At 33.3% G+C, this 14,545-nt stretch overlaps 2 protein-coding genes across 2 annotated transcripts; one reads left to right on the top strand and one right to left on the bottom strand.

The window, feature by feature from the left end:
- Positions 1–302: 302 nt before the first annotated feature.
- LOC100776089 (uncharacterized) lies at positions 303–5,692 on the top strand. Its single transcript, XM_003548333.5, has 5 exons — positions 303–819; positions 920–1,496; positions 2,018–2,498; positions 2,764–2,845; positions 5,336–5,692. Exons 1-5 carry the CDS (start codon positions 763–765, stop codon positions 5,558–5,560), a joined length of 1,422 nt encoding a protein of 473 aa, XP_003548381.1. The 5' UTR covers positions 303–762; the 3' UTR covers positions 5,561–5,692.
- A 2,022-nt stretch (positions 5,693–7,714) lies between these two features.
- On the bottom strand, positions 7,715–13,630 carry ALAAT1 (alanine aminotransferase 1). The gene is made up of 15 exons (NM_001250624.2): positions 13,316–13,630; positions 12,604–12,654; positions 12,292–12,342; positions 11,544–11,609; positions 11,399–11,460; positions 10,948–11,026; positions 10,760–10,864; positions 10,539–10,649; positions 10,175–10,312; positions 9,811–9,885; positions 9,481–9,601; positions 9,223–9,377; positions 8,652–8,726; positions 8,130–8,333; positions 7,715–8,015 (listed from the first exon to the last, which is right to left on the bottom strand). Exons 1-15 carry the CDS (start codon positions 13,514–13,516, stop codon positions 7,899–7,901), a joined length of 1,611 nt encoding a protein of 536 aa, NP_001237553.2. The 5' UTR covers positions 13,517–13,630; the 3' UTR covers positions 7,715–7,898.
- Positions 13,631–14,545: the final 915 nt, after the last annotated feature.

The raw sequence follows: 14,545 nt of genomic DNA on the forward strand, positions 1-14,545 counted from the left end.
AAAAAAATAGTTCTTTATAAATCAGAAACAATTTATACACAATTTAAATATAAATTCAAACTTTTTTTAAGGAAGATTTGGCACACGTATCACATCAAATTAATTACCCATTGCTAGTGAAGAAAATTTCTCATGACACAACAAAGGGAAAAATCCGTGATAGGATGATTGATGTGACAGAGATAAAAACAAAATTTTATAATAAAAAAAACATATATGAATAGTATAATTAGTTATAAGTTATATCATCTTGATATTATTCTATTTTGCAATTTTCTTGGTCTGTTTCATTTTGATGTTCTTTCTTTCTTAAATTATTTCCTTTGGAAGACTTAAAGCTCACTCTTGTGTTGATGATGTACTCTTTCGTTCCCTTCCTCTTCCCATCCATGTCCTCGAGATAGGAAAAGAAAGAGTAAGACTAAGGAGGGTTTGTGAGCCGTGACACACAACACAGCACATAGTGGCCTGAAGAGTGAAGACACAGGACAGAACTGTGTTTTTGGCTCCTTTCATGTGAGTCAAGTCATTGGTGTACTTATTATTATAGACCCCGGTTCCAACCAAGTCTAACACACTTTTTCCTTGTTCAGTCTTCTGTTCTGTTCCCTCTGCCTCCACGGTCACTTTCCCCTGACCCACACTCTCTCTTCAATACATCATCTGAAACTAATGCAAAATTTCCAAATAACCGAACCACACTACTAATCACAACAACACTCCATTCCCATTCCTCTCACATCAAATTCACAGTGCCATGCCATGGACCTCCCCAGCCACAAATTCTTTCAACCTCCATCTACATTGGCACCACATGGGGTAACAATCCTCCTCCTACACTTAATGATAACAATGTCCTTTGAAACCATTTCATTTCTCATTCTCACTTTTTCCTCTTCTTCTCCTTTTTGTGACTCAGGTAGCACTACTCACTGAGAGCAACATGAGCATGTATGGGAAAAGCAAAGACAACCCTTTTGCAGATGATTTCCCTGACCCACTTTGCAAGCTCAACCTGAAGGAAACCTCTGAGTTTGTCAAGTCATTGCCTTTACCTTTGCCAATGCCAAATGGCAGAGCTGAAAGCAGAGGCCACTCTGTTTCACAGCAGAGGAGGCTACTAGATTCTCCCTCCACACCCGGTAGACCAGTTTTCACCTTCAGCTCTGGCCTTCCTAGAAAGAGCTTTCCTTCCAAATGGGATGATGCAGAGAAATGGCTCATGAGCACTTCTTGCCATGACTCACCTGCTCACAACAACACCACTTTGAAGGTTTCAGTTTCAGACTCCTCAAAGATCACAACCAGACAACAACATTGTGGTGATGATGTTGTTGGCTTCAAGCAGCAAATGGAAGGTTTCTCGGAGAAATCAAGGGTCACAGAAGAAAGGGTTTCGTCCAAAGCTGTACCAAACTTCCCTTGGTCTCCTTCTTTGGACCACCACCATAACACACTCGGTTCTTTCAATGGTGTTAAAGACATTGTACTAAAAGGTGGGATATCACAGACTAAACTTCAAAATTTGACTTTATAACTACTTTTTTCCTTTTCTTCTTTAGTTTTTCCAATCTACCCTTTTAGCCATCGTTATCTTCCTGTTTCTTTTCCCTTTTGTCTTTATTATAATCTTTTATTTTCAAAGACTTTATATATTGTGGGTAGGTTGAATATTAAAATTTCTTACAGTTTCATTGTATTCTTAGCTGATGAGCCATGATGGTAGCTTGTGCTGATTCTGTTTGCAACTTCTGGCATAACCTAGGATCATATATCTCATGTATCAGATTAAAAGCTATGTAATAGCAACATACTGGTTAAATAAGAAGTGAGACCTTTAAAATTTTCTAAATTTCAATCATTAGTATAGAGGGTATGCAAAATATTTTGTTAGAGTAACATTTTTCAAATTGAGAAACAAATATCATCATCCTATTGGGGTGTATTTGAAATTGAATGGAACATAATAAAAATAATGGACTATACAATTTTACTAATGTAGTGAATTGCAATGCAGATAAGTTCACAGACAGCATAGAGCCTGTATTGCCAAATTTGAGATATTTAGAGCCGGCTAAAGAAGGGTTCTTGTTTAGGAACCAAGGTGGTGGAGCAATGCAAGATGCTTGCACAGAAGTGGTTCAACATAGAGACATTGGGACTGAGATGACTCCTCTTGGAAGTTCCACAACTTCAAGATGCCACACCCCAGTCAAGATTTCATCGCCGCCTCGCCACAACACTCCTGCAAGTAGGTCAGGACCATTGGCCTTGGCTAGCAGTGCCTGCACTCTTGATGTTATTCAGCTTGAGGAGTGCCATTTTTCCAAGCTGCAACTAGGAACACAGTATGATTTAGTCCCTTTAAATTGGAGCTCAAGTGAGGAGGAAGAAAAGGAAATATCTAAAAGCTTGAGGCACAATGGTAGCCACAAGGCTGATTCAGACTGCATTGCTGCTGCATGGGAAGAAGAGGAGAAGACCAAGTGTTGTCTTAGGTAGTAACTCAACCTTGATAGTTTCAGTGTATTGAATGTGGGAGGAGCGTTAATAACACACTTCTCACACATTTTCAATATCATAAATACGCTAATTAAAATAAGGAGTAGAGTAAGACTTTTACATTTTTGTAATTTTTAATAAATTTTGGCAAGTAGTAGAGAATGTTTTAAGATATTTTGCTAGTGCTTCTCTTGTTTGTAGTTTTGTTCTGATATGTATGGCTGGAACTGATTACTGAATTGTGATTTTGAGTTGTTGCAGGTATCAGAGAGAAGAAGCAAAAATCCAAGCTTGGGTAAACCTCCAAAATGCTAAAGCAGAGGCCAGGTCAAGAAAGCTTGAGGTATTTTATTGCCATTCATAGATTATCTTCTGTATAACAAATCTGTACAGTTTCTTGCACAATAAGAGAAATAGGTAGAAAAGAGAAATGTGAAATAAAGTGAGTGGTATAATAAAAGAAGATAAAGAGAAAAAATACTATCGAAAGTGCGTTACCAATAATGTAACTAGTATAAAAATGCTATTCTGAGTCATAGATGTAATAGCATAATATAACTAAATGCTATTCTAACTTCTAAGTCATAATAGCTGGTAATAGCCGTATTGTTGAATGTTTATCCAAATGACAGCAGATTAAGCCCTTCTCTCAAGTTAAATATTAAATATCAGGATAAGTTAAACTCTAATCTCGAGATTATGTCCACTTAAAAGCTTTTTGATGCTGAGTAGGACTAGGGGTAGTATTTCTTTTTAGTTTTTGTCTCCCCAAAATCTAAAACAATATATTTAGTTTTATAATAATCACATGAGGTTAATTATTTGTGTGTAAAATGACTAATTTGGTTTTGAAAGGAATGCTATTAAAAGAAAGAGTGACCAAAACTAAAATTTACTTATTTTACGAAGACAGAGAATGATAATTTCAAATTTTAGAGAAATGAAAATTAAATTAGAGACTAAAGTTAAAACTTGTTTCATTTTACAATACCAAAACATATTCAACCCAGTATTTTAATTTCAATATGTAAAGGCAGTTTTCCCGCTGGTTGTATGTCCGGCCCTCCATTTGTTGGGTACTTGACTAGTTGCTTTTGGCATTGAAATTTGAAATATTAATAATTTGTAAAGTACTACAAGATATCCATTACTGGAACTTTACACTTTTGGAAGCATTTTCAACTGTTTGTAAGACCATATTACTGTGTAAATGCACATGGTGTAGCCTGTTGTCCTAAGCACATAGAAAACTCAATACTATCCTCACTATGTAATGTAGTACTAACGAGTTTTATGCATTAGCTCCTGCTATCAACTTTTGACCACAATTGAACGCCAGTGCCTTTGCCGGGCATGTTGGTGACCTATTCCTCGAGCCACCCCCAACTCATGCACACATTTTATTATTATTTTCTTGACCAGTCCACCGTCCAATTCTGAGTCTTCCTCCAATCAATTAGTACTTCTCTATCTTCATGTTTCACTCTTACTAGTAATTGAGGATAAATAATCATCAAACTCTTAATTAAAAAAACTGAAACCCAGCAGCAATAATGTTCATAATACTTACTAGTATTATATTATGGAGCACATGTGAACATTACATTTAGAAATTCGTGAGAAATTTGGGGTATTCTAAGTTGGCTAGTGTTATGTCAACTTGAAAATATGAAATTTATAATAATTATCCCACAATATATGTCATGTGTAATATTTGGACGATTAAAACAATTAAAGAATAGCAATTAAGTTCTGAATGTTAATTGTTTTTGCTCAACAACTGAAAATTCATTGATTGCACAAGATGTGCTAAAAGGGGAACTACAAAATTGTGTCCTACCATAAATACAAATATCCAGCATTAATGCCCACCAGCACATGATAAAGAATGAAATGTGCAAACCCAGAATCCCACTAATTCAGATGATCAGATCTTACCCTATACAAAGTACAAACTGTGAGGTACATGTGAAAAATGATTATTGTCGTATAAAAAAATTATCCTTAAATAATTATCATTTTAGCTTTTCAATATAATATTATTTTTTTTCACTTATATCTCTCATAATAGCGAATAACAATATAAATAAATTAATTAATGGTGATATAAAATTAATTTTGTAAAATTATTACTCTTTTGAATCTATTTATTGTTTTTTTAAAGTTTATAAAACAACTTAACACAACAATTATTTTTAAACTGACAATTTAATGAGTTTAATGGTGGTTGGTCGTTCAATCACAAATTATCATTGATATAATTTTAAAAGTAATTATCATAAAAGTTAATAATTTTATTATATATTTTGAGTCCTCATTTGATAATGGTGTAAAACTTTTTATCTTGTTAGTATATAATTTTTTTCTTTTATTGAATTCAAAATAAAATGATTGATTATTTTAAATTTGGTTCGAGCACCACTCTTCACCTTACAGATTCCATAATTATTCGGAGGATTGAAGAGTTTTTCTCGTGTGACTGACTTGTTTGGGTTGTCAACAAAGGCTAGAAAAATACTTTTGTGACATACTAGTAGTTGGTTTAGAACTTGGACAGCTGGACAATGGAGTTAGATAGGGAATCAATATACTATTCTATATATAGACCATAATAAAAACAAATTCCAAAGTTGAAAACTTTGGCATATTGTCTTTTTCAACATTCTATTGTTAATAAATTGTTTCTAAGTTCCCAAAAAGCATTGAAACACTGAAATTAAAACATGAATATGTTAAATTTAGTACTGTTACAGATTACCAAGCAAGTTTTCAACTTCAAAGTTCAAAACCATGTCATTGAAACTAAGCATGCTTTATTGAAAATATTCCTTAGGTGAAAATACAGAAGATGAAATCAAGCCTAGAGGAAAAGTTGATGAAGAGGATGTCAGTGGTTCACAGGAAAGCTGAGGAGTGGAGAGCAGAAGCTAGACAACAACACTTGGACCAAATCCAGAAGGCCACTGTACAAGCTCAAAAGATTATTCATAAACATAACTCACAATTTTCAAAGCCCAGTTCATGTGGTTGCTTCCCTTGCAATAACAACCATCATTAAATAGTGTTGTTAGGTGTGTTAAAAGAGACTTGTTAAGGATTTAAGGATAAAGAATATTTAATAAAAGCAAAATTTTAATATATTGAAATTTCAAAAAGCTTTATTTTTATGTAGTACTACTATCTCTAGTTCTTTATAAAAAAAAAAAAACATGTATATGTTTTCTTTAATTATAAGAAACATAAAATAAGTATTTTTTTATTACGAAGTATATTAGTGAAACATTTGTTCATTATTCATGCAAGTATTCACTGATCTATTAGCATTTTTTTTTATTTTGTTACAAGTCTCCAAAAAGGTTCATTAGCATTTTCCTTAAATATAGTAATTCTAAATGGATCATCACTTAACACTTGCCCTGCATGATATCTTGAGCCTGGAATATATTTCATTTCCTTTTTAATATTTTTAAAAAGAAAATATTTTCGAAATCAGAAATTCATAGCCACTTAGATAAGTCCAAGCAAGGTGCACACACAGTATATCTAACTCATGGGACTACACAATAGCTTCGAAACCTGAAAATTACAAAGGGAAAGGTGATGTGGATTTGTTGTTTTTTGTGATGCTTGTGTCGTTTTGTATTTGGATTAGTTTGTTTAGGAGGTCGAAAAATACAAAGTTGACAAGCAAATACTAATAAAGTAAAGTAAAGTAAAGGGTATCCCTATTCCCTACTACTTTTTCAGATATCTCCCGTCATATAAGGTTACGTGAACTAGTAAACTAGATCCTGTCTCTAATGGGACACGGGGTCACATGTTCCAACCTTTTAAATTTAATCTTTTTTAATATATTTTTTTTCCTTCAAAGTTAAGTTACTCTTATTTTTTTTTTCCCTTATATTTAATTTTTTTTCTCAATTTTAGAAAATCTTGTTTTTAATCCCTCTTGCACTCAAAAATCTGGCAAAAAATTTATTAAAAAGAGATTTTTTTTAATTGAAGAAGTAAAAAAAAAAACACTATGGAACCAAAAATAACAGTGATACTTTCTAGGTATACTAGCCAAAATTAAGAGATAAAAAATATATTTAAATTTTTTGTTTATGGTAAAAAGAAAACTAATATGCTTTCCAAGTTTCCTACCGTTTTGATGATTATTGTCATTAGAATAATTATTAGAAATTAATAAATAAAAGATATTAAAAATCATGTAAAAATGCAATAGTAATATTAAATATTATAATTTCAATCAAATTTATTTATTCATTTTTATATTATTGAATTAAAATAAGAATTTAATTTTTATGCAATATTAGTATAAAAAAAATTACACTATGAACTAATAAGAAAGTATGTTATATTTGACTTTTAAAATTCAACAACTCTATTATACATAACAATTTATAATTTAATATATATGTAAAGATTTTAAAATTCAACAACTCTTAAAACAATACCATTTCAAATAAACATATGCTTTGGTTAAGACCATAAAGTTCAATGTGGCGATTGTTAAATATACTTTACTAAATTTATAAACATACTCCCATTTCCCTTTATTTCTACTATTTTTTTTCCAAAATATCTTTATAATTGTGTTCCTAATTTCAATTTCCTTTTACTGTTCGCCTCTTCCTCCTCAACTCACTCCCTTCCGCGTTTTATACAAGATTGCAATTCATCCTAAAATGACACTTGAATAGGCTTTATTCAATTTGAACCAGCAGCTTTTTTTTTTTTTGATAAAAAAATCCAGATTATACAGCACAACAACTATTAAAGAATAATATCAAAAGTTCACACCAAAAACAGGTTACTGAGCACATTTCAATTTCGGCCTTTGATCTCAACTGTTTTGCATTGAACTATGTTGTACGGGTATTTCGTTCATACTCATACAATTCCGTTACTAAGAGAAGTACCATTCTCATTCATTTCCCTTTTTTTTGGTTACAAAAAAGAATCATATATCATTTTACATATCCTTGCAAGATATTAGAAAAATAAAAGAAATTAATACATTTTGTATCTTCTTTTTCACTAAATAAACTTCATATAAATTCCACTAAATAACCCAAGCCTATTCTTTTAGTAAAACTAACATGAAGTTTAACCATAAAATAACGTGCTGAAAAAAGTTTGTTATTGGTATTCTAATACGAAGTTTATTCAATTAAAAAGAGATGATATAGGACCTAATACAAGGAAGTATAAGAATGGAGAAAACCAAATATCTTTTCACGCCTTGCATATTCAAGATGCAAATATAATAAGGAGTTAACAAACTTATTCCAGAAAACAAAAAGAGACTATTTTCTCTAACTACAAAATCCATCGCTCATCAAATATCAATTGGGTACCCGTAAAAATGACGGATAAAATTCAACTAGGACTTAGTCACGGAACTCATCCATGAATTTTTCATGGAACTCTGTCAAGCGGGTGACAATGGCCGGAATCTTTTCTTCTGGAGGCAATATGGTGCACCTAAAATGCCATGTGCCAGGAACCTTGCAAGACACAAACAATCAGTTTATAATTACCAAAAGGATGGAAAATGCAATCATCAATTTTGTTGCTCAATATCAGTAAATAAATTTGTCATAATTAGTACATAAACTAACCTGTCCAAAACCAGAACCAGGAACAACAACTACTCCTGTCGCGTTAAGCAAGCGTTTGCAATAGAAATTATCAGGTGCTGTATTTGCATCTCCTGCAGCTTTGATAGCCTTTTGGGACAGGCGAATTTGGGGGAACAGATACATTGCCCCTTCTGCTTTGTTGCATGTTACACCCTCTAATTTGTTGAATGCATCTTCTAGTGTCTGTTCAGAATAAATCACAATAGAAAGCAAAAAAATTGGTAAAGGTTCTAAGAGTGGAAAAATGGCCAGTAAAATTTGTAAATATTTTAGGGGCTATGGTGGTCAGTTCATGGTGTAAGAGAATCTCTTCAAAACTAACTTTGGTGAAGTGTATGGACCCCAAAGAAAAAGTATACCACTATGTTAAGCAAATCCAAACTTCCAATGGGGGGGCAAGGAGGAAGGGCACCTTAAAAATTCTAAAATATTACTCTTGAATCAAAGTTATAATGTTGTTGGTTGCTTTTACTATCTTAAATTATTTGCTAGGTAACTAACCTTGGCACGCCTAGCAAGGGACTCCAAAATATTCTCCTTCTCAGCATTGAATGACTCATAGGACTCATCTCCAACCTGCAGACATCCATTGAATACCAAACCAGTAATGGAATGACAGAAATGGTGAAGTTTTATACCAAACCCATTTCCTTATTGTGAACAAATAATTCTGTTTAAAATATAACACTGCTAATTGTATTATGTTTGCCTTCTTATTTCACAAGGGATATTATAAAGGTTCTAGGTGTATTTTGGTTTAACATGCCAAAGGCATGGGATATCAAAGCTCTAACAGGAGTGGCACATGTCACTCTAGACCTAGACTAAATGCATAGTTGTCGTTGACAAATACAAAGTTACTGTTCTTGAAAGGCAATGCTTCAATTGAGTATAATTCCTTCCGATTAACCATGTACACTCTTTTACTCTTTAGTACGAGGGTGCTACTGATATTTTAATTCTAGGTTGGCACTCTAACCAAGCGGGTGTTCAATGCTCTTTTAACTATTCAAACTAAAGAATTACTACCCACAACACAAGAAAATTATACTTAAAGATGCAAGGAGTTAACCTTAGGAGGACTCATGACTAAGCTAGCAAGAATTTGACCAGAGATATTAGAGCAAAGGTTGACAGATGCCACTTTATATATTTGTTCCCTCACTTCTGCAGAAAACCCAGTCACCTCCATATAACCTCCTCGTTTCCCACACTCCCCGTGGTAGCCTGAGGACAAAGAGAAACACATCTTCCATCAATATGGATCATTAATTAGCATAAAAGTCTAGTCTCTCTTGTTATTAATTAATTAATTGTTGTACCAACTTACCTTTGGAGACTGATTGAAAAGATACTAAGGTGATATCATTCTCACCATATCCCATGGACCGAGATACCTTCTTGAAAGAGTGAAATTTCTTCTCAGGAACATAAACGTTTTCTTGATATACCTTCAAAATAAACTCCATCCATCAGAATAGTATATAATAGTATCATGCCATATAAGCTTCAACAAAGCAGTAGTTTCCGATATATATTTTGACATCATAAAAAAGTTCGGATAGGATCTAATAACTGTCATTTCCAAGGTTCATGAACTACAACATATTTAAAATCAATTTAATTGAATATCTAAGATTTTGAAGAATAGTTCATTTACCTCATCAGCTAAAAGAACCAAACCTTCTTGCTTGCAAAATTCTACTATATCCCGCTGATTTTCCTCACCAAGAACCTGGAGGCATGACAGAAAATCCAAGTTATCAAATTAACCAACAAAGCTTCACGCGTTCTAGGCAGTAAGCATCCTCCTATATTAAGAGTACAGCTTAAATAAGCTTTCATCACATGAGATTATAACATACATAAATTTGAGCATAAAACTCATAGAAATAAACTAAAAAAATTGAAATAAAGTAAAAGGAGCTTATATCGGAGTCATAAGTCATCTTCATTAACCCAATCAAGCTCCACGTAAGCTCTTTGAAACATCACCTAAAACTACATAATTCCTTCAAGCTCACCTGCCCCGTTGGATTGCCAGGATTTATAACAACTAAAGCCCTAACATTGATGCCCTTAGACTTGGCAGCCTCCAATTGCTTCTTGAGTTCAGGTATTTCCAACCCCCAACCTGTTGCTTCATCTAGATAATAAGGTACCTTTAGAAAAAATATTGTAGTTAAGCTGATAATCCAACCTAAGCATTATAACAAGATATAGTTCATATTCAAAGTTTCATGTCAATAATGCACATATACATAGACCATTTCTCTTATTTGTCCTTTCAAAGATGGCACATAGCCTATAAAATCATCAAAATAGGGTGCTTCTATATAGTGACCAAATTAAACTATGCATTATGCAACTGTATGGAGAAAACATTACCAGGAAGCCACCATGGAGGTCAATTGAGGCTGAGTACAGAGGGTACTGTGGAATGGGACACAGAATACCATCATTTTCTGATCTAATGAGTAATTGCATCATATTATGGACCTGAAAACATAGAAATGATGGCTTTTAAATTCAAATTTCAAATGAAACAAAGTCTACACCATCATCCTTAAAACCAAATAGGAAATAACTAAGGTAGAGTAGAGACATACTGCAGGGCTTGCACCATCTGTCATGAAAATGTCATCAGGATTGGCAGGAAAACCATCACGCTCTTCAATTCCAGCAGCTATTGTATCACGCAAGCCCTTGACACCCTGACATGGAAATAAGAATAATTTCATGGCCCTGCCTGTGAATAGCAAAGAAATAAGCCAAAATTTGATAACCCAATTAATACCTGACTATGGCTATAGGCACCAGTTGCTCTCCCAGGAATCTGATCCACAATCTGCCAAGCTCGCTGTATTGCGTCGGTACTGCAATATGCCAAAGGACAATTTAGACCAAATTATCAGTAATGATAGCAACTTTTATTTTGTTCCACAGGATAGACTATGGCATTGCAAAACTAAATTAAAGATATCATTGACACATTCAAATTCAATTTGCATCCTTTCATTTAATATTTTCTTAATTCTATGCTCATAGATTGAGGGAAATCTATTATACACTATTAATCAAATTGAAAACAATGCTTCTAAACCATTGTTAGTTATATTAGCTACTGCAGGCATATGATTCATAGTCTAATTATTTGTTCCATCAAGAAAATCTTTAAGACAGTTTGCCATTCCACTGAAACTATTTATCTAGATGCTGATAATTAATTTATTTTTTTATCCTGGTACCTGAACAAACCCTGTGTTTCACTTTTGTCTAATATAGCTGGATGGTCACATAATGCAAGAACCTGGCAGAGATGAGATAGTCGCAATAAGCATTGCTTAATTTGAATTTTGCTGCATTCACTGAACAGAATTATAAAAGGCAAACCTCTCGGAAAAAAGTTATTGGCTGCTGGCCAAGAGACTGAGGATTTCCAATGTTGCAGTAAAGTATCTATTTTCAGATAAAAGAAAAGTGAGGGGAAGAAACAAAAAAAAAAACCAGAATAACAGCTTCATGAAGTAGAGGTGCAGTATGTCACATGCAAATTGTCCAGCCCTGAAGGTGGCAGGAGAAATTACAGATAGACTTTACCCCCTCAAGCTTTCTTTTTCAGGGGTACCGGGGAGATGTCAAAATGGGGGGCAACTTGTATTTATTTTTTCTTATAAAATTTATTAAAATCTGTCCTGCAGAATTGGTTCATTTCATTGATCAGTTTTTCAAACAAACCCCCAAGGAAGATTCCCCATTCCAATTACAAACTGTCTTATGAATAAGGAGATGCAGAATAGCAGCATGTCAAGCTAAGTTGAAATGTTAATACTATAATAGCTAGCTCATACAACTACACTTTTATCAATTTATATTGCATCATAATAAATACATTTGATCCAGTGAGTTATGGATATAAACAAGGAATCATAGAAGAAGACCCTTGGCACAACCGTTGGAGTTGTCACCGTGTGATGGGGACTTCACACATTCAAGTTGTGGAATCAACCTATTACAAGTACAACATAAGGCAATCTCCTATATGCACATCCAGTGGGTTCAAGTTCAACCCTTACATGGACATCATGCACATATTGAACATATGAATATATTAAGATATTAAGATGAAAAAGAAAAGTACCTCATCAAATGGGTGAGAGCCTGGATTGGCCTGTAAATCCTTTTGCAAATTCTGCAACATGAAGGCATTGTAAGCTGAGACTATTACAACAATTGCCCATAGAAAATTCTGAAGTGAACAATTTCAAGCTATATTCCAGTAAAAGCCATACTGTGAATTTAGCGTCAGAAGAGCACTGTGAACTTAGTTTAACAGTTATTAACTTTCTTTTGTCAATGTTAAGGTATAAAATGTCTATCTTGGAATAAACCAAGACAAGAATACTTGTTCGATGAATGACTTGTTCCAATATGTACAGCCGAATCACAATACCTGGGCAAGTGTGACAACCTCTCCTCTAACAGCATACTCACATTTCAGAACCTAGACAACAAAAAACATTAGTTTCAAATCAGCAAATAAAGTGTAAAAATCGGTGACATCATAACCAGCTATTAGTGGGAAAATATTCAGGCAAACAATCCCACTTTATAAATAAATAAATAAAGCACTGTTAATAAGAAGAATCCATTAAATAGAATAAACCATCCAACTATGTTAAATTAGCCTCAATTGGAAGTATGATCATAATAAGACATATCTCTTTTTCTACTATTCATACCACCAATTCTAGGGTTGAACACAATTATATACTTAAATGGGCATATAATAGTAGAAAAACGAGTTATTACTCAGTCATCAGTCACACCACAAGACAGAAAACAACGGAGAAAAAGATCAGAGTCAAACCCGAGTCGCTGATCAACAATAATAATAATTAGCAATCCTTGCAAACCAAAACAAAGCAATAATTTAATCAAAGGTCGATCTTTTGCCAAATAAACACGTTACACATCATGCACAAACTAAAATAAGAAGAAACCAAAGCAAAACCATACACATCAACTCGACATCACACATGCCCAGATAAAAAAAAAAACGCAATCAAAAACTCTAAAGCTTGCAACTTTAGCACAACCAGAAGTAAAAAACGAAAAACAACAAACTGGGTGGGTCTGAAAAGAGAATTGAAGGCAACCCAAACCTTGGGGTTGATGTTTTGAGCGGTGACAGGAAAAGGGGAATCAGAAGCCATGGAGAACGGCGTAGAGGAGAAGAAACGAGAGCGAGAAAATGGGGAGAGAGAAGAAGAAGAAGGAAAGGGATGGTGATGGTGACGGTGGCGCAGAAGAATGAGTGAACGGTTGAAAAGGTGCCTGAATCTGTCTGCAGCAGATTTCCGCATTGTGAGGGTTATATATAAAGACAGATTTGGATTTGATGATCGTAACTCGTAAGAGATGCGATGTTAAAAACAGACACAGAGGGCGCGTGCTTGTATCTTGAAATAAACAAATATATGACTTAAAATTACCAGAGTTATAATATATACTCTACTTATTGATTACATCAACCATCCCTTTCTCTTTATCTTTATTTTCTTCAAAAACATAATTAAGACAATCTCATTCCAGTTACTACTTACTGGAAGTGTCAAAGGAAATTTAGTTAGGTTGATCCCTGTCTACAAAAAAATCTTATTCCACTCGACCAGTGTATATCCCGAAAACTACTAATTTTATGAGGACCCAAAATAATAATAAATTTTATAATTTTATATATATTTAAGTCAAATATACTTCACTTAACTTCTTCTCAAATAGATGAAAAGTCAAAAGTGTTGCTTCCATTTTGAATTTTTAACTTTTAATTTAATCTTTTGGTACAATGGATGCTTTTAGCTGAGGTTTTGTTTATTTTTTAACTGAAAGAGTTTAACTCGTTTCATTTATGATATGTTGAAACATACATTTTAAAATATGATGAAATACTTTGACACCAACATAAGATATTGATGTCCTTGTTAATGAATAAGCAACAATATTTACTGGTTCTTAATAAAACTCACCAAAAAGTTAAGATATATGAAAGTAAAACTCTACATTTGAAAAGAACAACATGAAAATCTGTAAATCCCTTAGACGTCGCAGAAATTCAATCTGCAACATTCTTATAGTGAAGCTCAAAATGGATATTTTCCAAACCCATTTCACAACTTTTGTCAGGGTTAACTTCTACTGCTTTTACTTTTTAGTGCAGTCAGGGTTCTATGATTTACATTTGTCAAATAATATGATATCTAGACAGTTTTCCACCCGTGTAACACTGAAAAATATGATTCATCTGACTTCCCTACAGCATCTTTATTGGAATAATCCAATAATTTAATTTTTATTTAATCTTATTCCACTTAAGTATTTTGGTAGTTTTTCCA

The sequence above is a fragment of the Glycine max genome, chromosome 16, assembly GCF_000004515.6.
Source record: "Glycine max cultivar Williams 82 chromosome 16, Glycine_max_v4.0, whole genome shotgun sequence".
In the NCBI taxonomy this organism is placed as follows: domain Eukaryota; kingdom Viridiplantae; phylum Streptophyta; class Magnoliopsida; order Fabales; family Fabaceae; genus Glycine; species Glycine max.